Raw genomic sequence first — 12309 nt, 5'->3', positions numbered from 1 at the left:
CTGCGAGTAGAATTATCTGGACAATTCCATGAATCATATATTCCACTTTACGGCAAAGGCACAGCCTCAGTTTTCCCATCTGCAAAATGCAAATAATTACGCCTGCCACTTGGCGGAACTATCTTGAAGGATAATGAGATAAGAACACTTAGAGGAACTCAGAATAAACCTGTCAGAGAAATGCCAAGAATTATTATGCTGCTATTTCTGTGTGTGTGGTTTTTGTCACTTTCCTAACATAGCAAAGAAAAAGTATAACCACTAGGTTAAAATAATGCCTATCAAAAAAGGAAAAATCCCACCCACTGCAAATGTGCTAGGGCATCAACCAGGGTGATAATTATATTAGCATGGGTTTGGAGAAGAATCCCATATTTTGCGTAATATTTTAAATTAATATCTCCACAGCCTGGAGGCAGAATTCCTGAAATTCAAAGTCACATTGTATCAATGGGAGAATTTTAGCAGCATATCAAAAGCTTCACTGTGAATGACCTTTCAATAAAGGGTAACTTCCAGGAGAACATAAAATGTTTTTTTGTTTCACATTTATGATAATTGTTAATGTAAAGTATTTAGAGAAAAATCAAAATCCGTCAGTTTAAAAGTAATGAGCTCCTCACTAAGTTAAAAAAATTATTTTTGAACATCATCACTTAATTTTCAGAGTTTAAAACAACAATGATTAACAAAGAATGATTATTATCATTATCATTTTAAATTAGGTTGAAAATGTGGCTTATGAGAAAGAGTGCCTGAAATAAAAACTAGAGCCAAAATAAACACTGAATTTTCTGTTATGGATTTAACTGGGGGAAGGACTATGCTAATTTCCTTTTAATAAAATTATCCTTTCATCATTTAAGAGAAACATGAAAACTTCATAGAAGTTGAAATACCATTTCAGAACATGAGATCCACATGTTTGTTCATTATGATATTTATGTCATGTTACAGATGGAAATACTTCTAATCCACAGAATTAAGGGGGCTAGGACCCACTTTTCCGCTCCCAAAGCCCACTCTATGGAGAGTTGCTGGACACACTTGAACAGTTCTTAAAGAGTCCAGCAGGGGGCGGAAGTGCACAACCACAGCACCCAGAGCAGCCTTTGGGTCCTCAATACAAGCATTTCATCAACTATAATCAGGCCATTGCAAATGGGACGTTATTCGTTCTTGCTTTGGAAGTCTTAAAATGGTTTCCTGGTGAAATATTTTTAAATGAGAATTCTTCCAGCGACTTAACAAGTCAGCCATTATTGAATTGAAGTGTTAAATATGAGTTAGAGGCCTTCAGCCTTTTGCATGGCTTAGCTCCAGGGTTTCAGAGGCATTCCCAGGAAATGGTAGTGGCATTACTACCCAGTCTTCAGAAACAGACTTGTCCTTTTCTGTTTTTCCTCTCAGTATATTCTTCCACGATTTTTTTCTCTTGAAATATCTAGTGACAAGGTCTATCAAATAAGACACTTGTAGAAATCACACAGGACCTTCAGATAAGTTTACCTTCTAGTAATTGTTTTATAAACATGCTATATCAAGTGGATTACAAGCACAATCACTGCTGTGCTATAACTGTACTGAAATGTCACTAATTAAGATTGTAATAGGACAAGATTGAAGCCCCAATAATTACTGATTTGGAGACACATTCTACAGGTCTATGAGTCTATTTATTTTAAGAGAAGAGCAGAACTAAAATAAGAAAACTATATACTAAGAACCACTTTACTAATGTAATTTACATTTTTTACTACAATATAAATATTGTTAGGTTAATAATTCATTTCAAAGTGTAGATTTTATATAAAGAATAGGATAGAAATATTTATTCAGCTCCCTCCTATGTTAATTCCTGATATGCTACAGGATTTAAGAAAATGGATAATAAACGTGAAAAGTCCACCCATGTGGATTGGGATCAGTATGCTTCTTTTTTTTGATAAAATTGTTATTCACCTATATTGACCTTCAAGTCACTGTCATGGGCTGAAAATTTTGACTTCAAACTAAGAACTCAATGGACAGCCTTCTCACTAAAGCCTAAGTCACTCCCTGGTTCTTTTTTATTTTTATTTTTGACACTCCAGCAAATTTTATTTTGCAAATATTATCCCTTCTTTCAGCTCAGACTAAAAGGTCAAAACCCCAGTCATTTATGGTGACTCTTTGTGTTTGTATATGGTGTATGTAGGTCTGTGGTCAGGGAGGTGGGTAAAAAAACAGAGGAGGGTTGGCGTGCATTGTACTTTTGTTTCTTCGCTTTTATCTGATGTTTTATGCCAAGCTCTAAAGGAGGACTCTGGCCTCCGCCTATGGAGGCTGGCTGGTGTCATGTCATGTACATCGAACTGGTCACAGGGAAACTGGGTTCTAGGTTTTTTTCTCTTTAGTAGTGCCACCTTGGGAAGTCACTGCACATTTAGGGGGCCTCAGCTTTCTCATCTGTAAAACAATCAATTGGATGAGGAGATCACTAAGAATCCTTTAAACGTCAAGGTTCTGTGATTAACAGAATTCATTTCTTAGTAGGATGACAGAGTTAAAGCACCCTAGCACCTAATATTATCAGGCATTGGCTTAGACACCTAATATTATCAGGCATTGGCTTAGACACCTAATATTATCAGGCATTGGCTTAGAAACCGAGGAGAAGCGTTCTCTATATTTGTGAACTTGGCGGAAGTTGAGAAGGATGGCAAAAGAGATAGAATGGATGTAAAAATATGAGTAGATGTTTGCTTTAATTTGAATAGCCTCTTGTTTTGTTTTGTTTTGTTTTGTTTAGTGCTCTGAATAGGAATAGGAAAAAAAAAAGGTTAGTATTTACTGGAATTGCTATTTTTAGGTCATTCAGGGTTAATGACAAATTTCCATTGTCACACATAAGAGGTCTTACTTACATAAACCATTTTTACACAGCTTGTGTAAATACAAGAAACCAAAAGCCCTAACTGCTGTTTGCTTCTCATGGGTTCAAACTGTCACTTAACTCTATAAAATATTTGGCTTTAGAATCCTAACAGTCTTTAGCTATTGTCCCAAGCAAGGTAAATTATCTAGATAGCTAGGACAATGATGAGTTTCAGGCTGTATTTATCGTACCTTTAAAAGCAAACTAGATGCCACCAAACAGCTTAAAGGAATGAGAAGAAAGCACATGACCGGAGGGCACACGGACACAGGACTCGGAACTGTCAGGGCACGTACCTGTCGGAATGAATGCTGTGTGTTGCTGCAGCTGTGCACTGGTGAGAGCCTGCTGGTAGTGCAAGACGCTGGGATTAAAGACGGTGCTGGCACCGTTGCTTTTTTCAAGTGCTTGTCTCTTTGGTAAAGGATGAAGAGCACCAGGAGGAAAGGCCTATAAGTGAAGAATTGGATAAGATATGTATAACTCAAAGTGAACACACCTTCAGCGTCCACAGAGATCATCAATTGCAACATACTTTAAAAAAATGACAGCTAAGGAGATGCGTCTGCCATGCACCTTAATTTAAACAGCGGCAAAGTCGAATGAGTGAGAGTTTGTTACCGAGAGCAAAGCATGATTTCTGTAATCCAAAACGGTAGCATCTTAACTAAGGAAAAGAAAAGCTATCAAGCAACAACAACGAAAAATGACTTCAGCTTTTAAAATGAGTTAAACTAGTCTAAGGGGGGAAGGAAGCATTTGTGTTATTATTAATACCTATTCTTTTCCTTAACAAAGTGGCAATTTCTTGAATTTAAAGGTTAATTAGAATTATAATGAGCATTTTTCCAAGCCAAGTAATTTAAATTTGCTTCACTCTTTTGGAAAAGGTATTAAAATTTGTTAGGATTAATTTATTCCACATATTACATATGAAAATGAGATGGCTAAACACCTTATTGAATTTTTTTCATTAATTAATAATAATGATTGTTTGCAACCAATATTTTACAAGTAATACAAATCTCAGATGGTTCTCTGAAAAGCTACATGCAAAGCGAAAGGTGAAAGGTCAAAGTACCAGGTCTACAGATGCTTCGAGAGGTCGCTTCATTGCTTTGGCAGTCGACTGAGTCTTTTAATAACAGGCAGCGAGCACATGATGGCAGTGGGCCAATGGGATTCAAGCGAATTAACATACAGGTAAACAGCAAGCAGAGGTGCATCATGGGAACGGCATTGCATTGTGGATAGGTGAGAAGGAAAAAAATATTCTGAATGCAATATACAACGTACAAAACACTAGGCATGCACAACAACAAAAATGTTCTCTAAAGAAATGAATATTACACCTTAAATTAGTATTGAAGCAAAAATGCATCTACTATACCTTAGTTAAAAGCATATAAGAGAGTAAAATATAGATGTTTGAAATTCAGGAAAGTTAATTAAAACAGCAGCTTGCATACACACCATAAGCATTTTTTACATTGCTTCAGGAAAAAATGCAAAACTTTTAAGGGCCACAGGATTGAAGAACTTCTGATAAGTTAGTTTTCAAATATAAAATAATGAATGCACTACGTATAACATCCAAGTTATAAGATCCAAGTTGAAAAAAAAGATAATATCTTTAACTATTACAAAAATAATTTTTAATGAAGATCTAGCCTAACAAAATGAAGCGGCAAACTGAGACAAACAATTCAGGCAAAAAAATATTCAAACACAAGATTATTTAGGCAAAACTGTTTGGGTTTGGATCTTAATTTTTTTGTCTGAATTATGTGGATGATTGTCTCAGTTTTTCTCTTCACTTTGCTAGTGTGGATCTGGTAACGTGGAATAAGGTTCCAAGCTTAACAAGTTTTGAATTTGCATAGTAGGTTTCTCAAATTTCCTGCTTTTATTCCATCATATGGTTTCTAATGACTAACTTATCATCCATTCTGTTTTCCACCACATTTGAAATTTTAATTCAATTTATCGCAAACAACTTACCAGATTACACTAAGAAAATACCCTTTAACGGGTATTTAGTGTCCTCAGGTATCAAAATAATTTATACTTAATGATTCTAGTCATACTTTTAAGTATAATCCGTGACTAACCCAGTTAATGAGATGTGGGAAACTCTTGGTTAGAACAAGTACAATAGCTAAAAATAGCAAACAGCTAAAAGATAGCAAAGAACTGCTTGGACTGTTAGAAGTCAGATAATATCTTTAACTTATAACCATACTTGTGGGCAGATAGTTTCATTTAAACAGCTGAAATAATAATAAATAGTGATTGATTTAGACCATGATGAAAAAATTTTCCTGTTCCTTGATAACTGTTGCAAAAGAAATCTAAAAAATTTATGATGGAATTCTATGAAAATAAAGAAATCCAAAGGAATAGCTCCAATGCAAACAAAAGAAATGAAATACCCATTTTCTATGTTTAGCACAATAGGTAAATCCCTAAGGTTTGCACAATAAATACAAAATGCTTTATTCTAAAGTTCCGAGTTACAGCTATGGCATTTGAAAGAAAATGGGATAGTATTTAACCCTCAAAATGGGAAACAATGAATCATATCTTCCTTGGCCAATAAAGAGCTGTTCATCATCATTTGAAGACTCGGGATTAAAAGTATGGAGGTGATAGGAGGTAAAGGAAGGAGCTAAGGGTGGAGCGGGGTGGAGACTAGCAATAAAGCGGAAAGGATTCTAGGTAGAGGAGAGGCTTAGAATGGCCAGTGGAGAAGCTGCTTTGGAAGGCAGTCTGGATAGAGGCCAACCCATAATATGAAATCATCGTTCTTCAGGTAGAATTGTGAACATTTTCAAAACCCAGCAAGCTTCACAATGAGAAAGGTTCTTTGAATATTCTTTCCTCAAGTGTCAGTTTGCCATGATGTAACTTTCATGACACCATTTTTGTTTAAAATCTTTCATTCCTGTATCATTTTACACTGCTAGGTAATGCAGTTTTTAAAAATTAAAAAAAAATTTTTTGCTTATATTAGTCTGTACTAACTACATAAAGCTGCATAGCCTGTTCTCATAGAGTCCACTAACAACGTTAACTGGATGGTTAAACTCAAAATCATTTTGGCCTCAACGTTCTGGTTTCAGTTCTTCCCTTCACTTTTCCAATCTTTGAGATTTATAGAACAAATCTGCTATCAGGTTGATCTTTTCTGATATGCTAACTAGAAGAGTGATTGTGTCTCCACAGGCTGGTATTTATGAACAAAATTTTGATTTAACAGAGCATCATTTAATGAAGTCTCCAAGTAGAAAAAAGAAATATTAAATATTTCTCCTTAGGATCGACACCTGAAAGGTTACTGTTCTCTTTCTTTTCAATCTTAGTTTGATGAAATACAATTTTGACAGAAATTATAATAAACTAGGAATTTAAAGAAGCTGAGAGCCCTAAACTGAGCTGGACAGTGACAGTGACAGCATTTCCCTGTCTACCACTCCTTATTTGGGGTTTTCTTTACTAAACGCAAATATCTTGTCTTTTCAAGGAAACACTAAGGTCTTGGAGGGTCGAGTGTACATGTTAATATCTTGCACACCTCACACTTTGAGGCACATGTGTAGAATGTTTTTAAAAAACTGTATGGATGAATAATCATGTTCTAATGTGGCTTTGTAGTACACAGATGTTCCGTTTTAGAGGGTATTATGTGGCTGCAGGCATATGTTTACCTATATTGAAAGATCTTCAGGCTTAAAATAGACCTGAGAGATCCCCAAGCCCAGTGCATCTTGGGAGCTTCCTTAGTCACCTATGCAGAGAACGAGGTTCTCTTTAATTGAGCCCCTACTGTGTGCCAGGCACTGGGCACCCTTTCTTGCTGGCTTCACCAACATTTCTGATCCTTTGCCCCTCCGGGCTTTCTCCAGCCTTATATACATTCAGCCAGGCTTTTCATTTTCTGGCTCAAGGAGCAAGCCAACTTCAAGCCAAGGCAAGCCAACCAAGGGCCCAGCATTAGAGGCAAAGACCAAACCTGAGGAGTCAGGAAATGCTGACGACGGTAATCAGACCTGCCACTCGAATGTGGAAGAAAAGGATGTGGACAAGTAGGATGGGATTCAAAGTTCCTGTACATGTTTTCTTGAACAACTGGAACTTATCTAGCTGATGGCAGCTGGTCCTGTTTCCTTTTACAAAATAAGTATCTCCTGGTGTAGCCCCATTTTGGTGTGTGTGTGAAGAAAGACTGCTGACTTGAAGGTCAGATACCCTTTGTGTTAAAATTACCAAAGAGAAGCTCGCTCTGGCTTATTTATTTATTTATTTATTTATTTTTGCGGTACGCGGGCCTCTCACTGTTGTGGCCTCTCCCGTTGCGGAGCACAGGCTCCGGACGCGCAGGCTCAGCGGCCATGGCTCACGGGCCCGGCCGCTCCACGGCATGTGGGATCTTCCCAGACCGGGGCCCGAACCCGTGTCCCCTGCATCGGCAGGCAGACTCTCAACCACTGGGCCACCAGGGAAGCCCTGTCTGGCTTATTTTTACATTTGAAAAATTCTGATGAGGATGATGCTCATGTTTTAAGAGGCAGTGCAAAAGAATAAGGCTCGAAAGGAAAGAGATGGCTCTTTTTCTGGAATCAAAGCTTTAAATTCCTTTTCAGGGTCCAATTAATCCAAAGAAGGGGAAATCCCGGCAATAATAAAAATTGCACTGCAGAAATTCTTGGTGTTCAGATATGGAACCCAGGGGAATGGAATACTAATATCTTCTGACTGCAATCATCACTCCCATTTGTTCTTTTAAATAAGGAAATAATCGTTTTTCTTCAGTGTACAGAGTAATCTTGCTACGAGAATAAGAATACTTTGACTTCATCCAACTGCAACTAGACTGGTTTCAAATGAGCCTCTCACTTCAACTAAAAAGACATGACAGATTCAGTAATTTTCATGTCACTGTCAGAAAGAAGCTGACGCTTTTGTTCTGAAACTACATTCCTTTGGGTTGTCTTTGACGGTGCTGCAAGATCACCTGAAGTATCAGAACTCCAAAGCTGGGCACAGGGTAACAATCTAGAAAACTATGGTAACTAAATATACTGACATCCACTGCAACAACGTCTGTGCATCTTGATGAAAATGATGTGAAAATGCACAGAAAGGCACATGGAGGAGTCGAATCTTGATTTAAAGATACTGGGCTGTTTGTGTAAATGGCCATTTCTTCTCTTATCTCCATCAACCCAGGTCATCTACCATTGACATACTCTAGGTGCACTGTTCCTTCGGTGATTGAAGAACATATTGACTGCAGATGTTAGAACTGGTACTTCTAGGTAACAGCCGGATAAATCAAGGCTCAGATAAATTCAGGGCTCAGCTGTAAAGGTCACTATTAGTACCAGTGTTTTTTTTTTTTTTAACAGGTATTTGAGGTATAGGGACTACGTTTTTCATAGTCCCAGAACCTCGTCTCATATCCCAGTGGCCAGAGATGGCCATCGTGATCCAGGCTGGGCCAATCATGGCATGCTATTACTCTCCCCACAGGACAACCACCAAAATGACCCTGGTGGCTCTTTTTTTTTTTTTTTTTCCTAATTAGAGATGGTATAGATACTATTTTTGTCTCTTGTCAGGAAATGTAAGAATGTGTCCCTACAGGTGTCCAAAGCCATGGTCAGTGTTGTCTGGAGAAGCTGATCTTAGAGAATGGAGCTGATACACCAAGAGAAGCAGAAAAAAAGAAAAGAGAGAGACCTACTGGTTTTCAAGTTTCTGGATCCATCTACCCCTGAGCCCTATTTTACCTCTCCTCTCTTGGAGGGCACTAAATGATCTAGTAAAGTTGTTGTCTCTTGCAACCAGAGTTCTGATTAGCCTTGGGGGTATCCTTGATACCTAGTTATGATTTATAACATTCGCTTGAGGTAAAAACGTGTTCTTTGTGCCCAACGATCAACACACCAGTTAGAATAAATCTGGGCTGGCCTGAAAGATTGATTACAATGAAAAACATTTTACTTCTCGGTCGGATGAGATCTTCACTAAGTGGATGGTAAGATGGATTCCACACTGCAGAAGTATATAGAAGACCTCATTTGCTCTCTAAAAGAATTCCTTTTTCATCAGCATTAAGTGACCAATTGATTCTCATCTCCCCTACAGGTCCCTCACCCCCTGCACCTAATTATAATCAGTTTTGAAAACCACTCTTTTATGAGAACAAAAAGGGGAGAATTTATCTATATTGTCCTGACTCTCTTATGTGGATGCATACATTCCCACATATATAGAAACTCACACACAGAAAAATTACTGTTATGTCCAGTGATGGAAAAACACTAAAGGGACAAGGACTCTGAGAAGAAACAGTGAGAGAGATGAAGGACTCAGTGCCCAAGATTCTTGGAAATAAGCTGAGATTGGAAAGGTGTGAATAAGCACACAGGCCACACTAAGTGGTGATGACGTTAAGGGCAGGCTCCGTGCCTTCCTCTCTGCATCCCTGTTGCTTATCACTGGGCCAGGCCTTATAAACATTTGTGGAGAGAATTCCCTGGAGGTCCGGTGTTTGGGACTCTGTGCTTTCATGCTGAGGGCCCAGGTTCAATCCCTGGTCAGGGAACTAAGGTCCTGCAAGCTGTGTGGTGTGGCCAAAAATAAAATAATAAAAAATAAAACGAATCGTTCTCTAAAAAAATAAAATAAAATGAATCATTCTCTAAAAAAAATTTTGTGGAAAGAATGTTGAGTAATATGAACTTGGTGTATAACAGCTACCCTTGCATTCTGATCAGGCATTAGTGTATGAAGTGGTGGTCGCTAGTTAGAACAATGTGTTTTAAACTATACCTTTCATCCCTGAAGCCGTATCTGTCTTTCTTGAGGGATGACTGGCCGCTGAGTCTTTCCTGCCCCTCCTCCACCCCGGACCCCATTATGCATTTCCCTTGTGTCATGGAGGAGCATTATCGCTTTGTCGCTAAACTCCAAGCTCCCCGAGGGCAAGGAAAGCTGCCTAATTTATTTTTTCCAGCCAGCAAGTGCCCGATGCACGGCAGGTCTCATTATATAATATGTTTTGAATGAATGGACGCCCAGTGCCTATCATGTATTAAAACAGATTTCTGTCAAGCTAGAGATCTCACATGAAAACAAATTAATTCTAAAGGCCAGTGCGATGGTTCTCAAACTTTGCTGCACACTGGGATCAACTGGGAGCTTCTAAATAAATAAAGGAAGAATAAAGAAAGAAAGCCCCTGCCCAGGCCACATCCAAACTAATTAAATAAGAAACTTGGGGGAAGGGACTGATGTTAGAACCTTTCAAGATCCCTCAGGTAATCCCAGAATACAGCTAAATTTAAGTGTTCTAGGGGCTTCTCAAAATGTTACTGTGTATACAAAACACCTGGGGATATTTTAAAATTCGAATCCAGAGCCCAAAGGTCTGGGGTGGGGCCTGAGACAGGACAGTGACTCAGGGACCTGAGGCTGGGTTCCAGGGCTTTTTTTTTTTTTTTTTGCCAAGCACCAGCCCTACAGCTCCATCTTCAGCTGTTTCATGACTTGATGTTCTGCATAAAATTTCATTTAGGGAGAGAGAGTTCGCAGCATGGCCTTTGTGAGAAGTGACAGAAGAGGGACAAAAGATGGGGGTAGGGAAAAGCCGGGCAGCTGGGGCCGCCAGCCGAGGGCTCCTGGCTCCCGACTGCTTCTCGGGAGCGCTGCGGGTGATGCGCAGCCGCCGCCGCAGGCCTCTCGCCCTGTTTCCCTCTCTCTCTATCTCTGTCTGTCTGTCTCTCTGTCTCTGTCTCTGGGCCGCCTCCCTGGTCCTTCCCGCTCTGCGAGGAGCCTGGGCCGGTCCCGCCCGTGTCAGGTCTCCGAGCAGATCTGGGCGTGGGGAAGGGCGCTCGCACCCGCCCCGCGTTCCCTGCGCCCGCCTGAGGGATTTACTTATTGTGCTGCAGAAGGGAAGGAGGGAGGGACAGAACAGAACAGAACAAAACAAAACAAAACGGGGGCAACCGAGACAGGACGTAGGCAGCGGAGCAGCGGGAACAGCAGCCGTCCCCCGCTCCCAGCGGTCTGGGGAGCGTGCGCGTCCCCGCGCGGAAGGCGCGGCTCCGGGCTCGCGGGCCGGGGTAGGTGCGCGGCGCGCGCGCCCCACTTACCATGACTGTGGCCGCGGCCGCGGCTGCCTGGGCGGCCACCGCGGCCTGGTTGGCTTGGTGCTGCGCAGCTTTGATTTTGGCCTGCAAGTGTGCAGGAGGGTGAAAATATTTGCATTTCTCCCTCATGCAACGCCCCTTTATGTAATCCATACAAACGGTTACGGTGTTGTCGTTTGTGTCGATCATGGTGCTGTCGGCGGGGTGTGCAAAGCGGCAGTCAGTCTCTCCCCGGGCACAGTTTCCTCGCTGGAACTCCCTGCAGACCTAGGACACGGGGAGAAGAGCACACGATGCAGAAGGAGGCCCCAGGGCCGCCGGGAACTACCTCTGCGAGCGCAGCCACGATGTAAAAAAAAAAAAAAAAAAAAAAAAAAGAAAAGGAATAAATGCCTTTCCTTTCTTTTAATGGTGGCTTTTGTGCCATTTACAATATAAACATTTGATTATCCAGGATTCAAGTAACTGGAATCCCGGGCAAAATAATTTGAGTTTTACTTCGCCCTCTCTTCTGGGGTGAGAATCTATATTAAGAAAGTCAAAATCTGCAGTTAAATCAACAAGGCCCCCATTGTTCTTGGGATTTATTTATTTAGAGAAGGAAAGGAGGGAGGGAGGGAAGGAAGGAAGAAAGGAAAGAAAGAATAGTTTATTATATATATATATATATAGTAATTTGGAGATTATCTATGTGTGTGTATATATATCTATACACACACACGTATATAAAATTTGGGCGTCTATATATAGCCACATCTTCTTCTACCATGACAACTCTGGGATTTTATAGGCTTTTTACATGGAGGGATTATTTCACCAAAGATCAAGCCACAAGGTCATTGCTGCACAACTGCTAAAAGAATAAGGCGACGTGACGAACTTGTTTCTCCTTTCTGAGGATGGGGAGTGGGGCTGGAGTGAACGTGAATACTCCCGTTTTCCCATAGGTCTATCCTGCTCCACAAAGATAACGTATGCTTATACTCATAAATTAGGAGAACTACGATATCTAAGACACCAAAACTTTCATTTAAGTCACAATATTATTATTTCTGACAGCACAGAAAGAAGGTAAAAATACAAAATAAAACGGAGAGAAATATGGGAAGAGATAAAGGGAAAGAAGTAAAAGGAGGGAAGTAGAATAGAGTTTGAAGTGTGATGTATGGTTTCTTTTTTTTTATTCCTTAATCCTTAATTATCCTAAAATCTCAAGTAACTGTGCAATGCTCCATC

The 12309-nt window shown here is 40.0% G+C and overlaps 1 protein-coding gene across 7 annotated transcripts in view; it reads right to left on the bottom strand.

The window, feature by feature from the left end:
• The window catches only part of MBNL2 (muscleblind like splicing regulator 2), a 153559-nt gene that overhangs the window by 31104 nt on the left and 110146 nt on the right, over positions 1-12309 (bottom strand). For 5 of the 7 annotated variants that reach the window (XM_060079564.1, XM_060079568.1, XM_060079571.1 and 2 more), the window contains exons 5-7: positions 11077-11340; positions 3999-4052; positions 3214-3367 (exon numbers count right to left, since the gene is read on the bottom strand). In XM_060079564.1, coding sequence (XP_059935547.1) covers positions 3214-3367; positions 3999-4052; positions 11077-11340 — 472 coding nt within the window. The remainder of the gene's footprint in view (positions 1-3213; positions 3368-3998; positions 4053-11076; positions 11341-12309) is intronic. The other 2 variants (XM_060079565.1, XM_060079569.1) reach the window with 1 other exon arrangement.

The sequence above is a fragment of the Mesoplodon densirostris genome, chromosome 17, assembly GCF_025265405.1.
Source record: "Mesoplodon densirostris isolate mMesDen1 chromosome 17, mMesDen1 primary haplotype, whole genome shotgun sequence".
In the NCBI taxonomy this organism is placed as follows: domain Eukaryota; kingdom Metazoa; phylum Chordata; class Mammalia; order Artiodactyla; family Ziphiidae; genus Mesoplodon; species Mesoplodon densirostris.
This window is presented reverse-complemented; position numbering and strand designations above follow the sequence as displayed.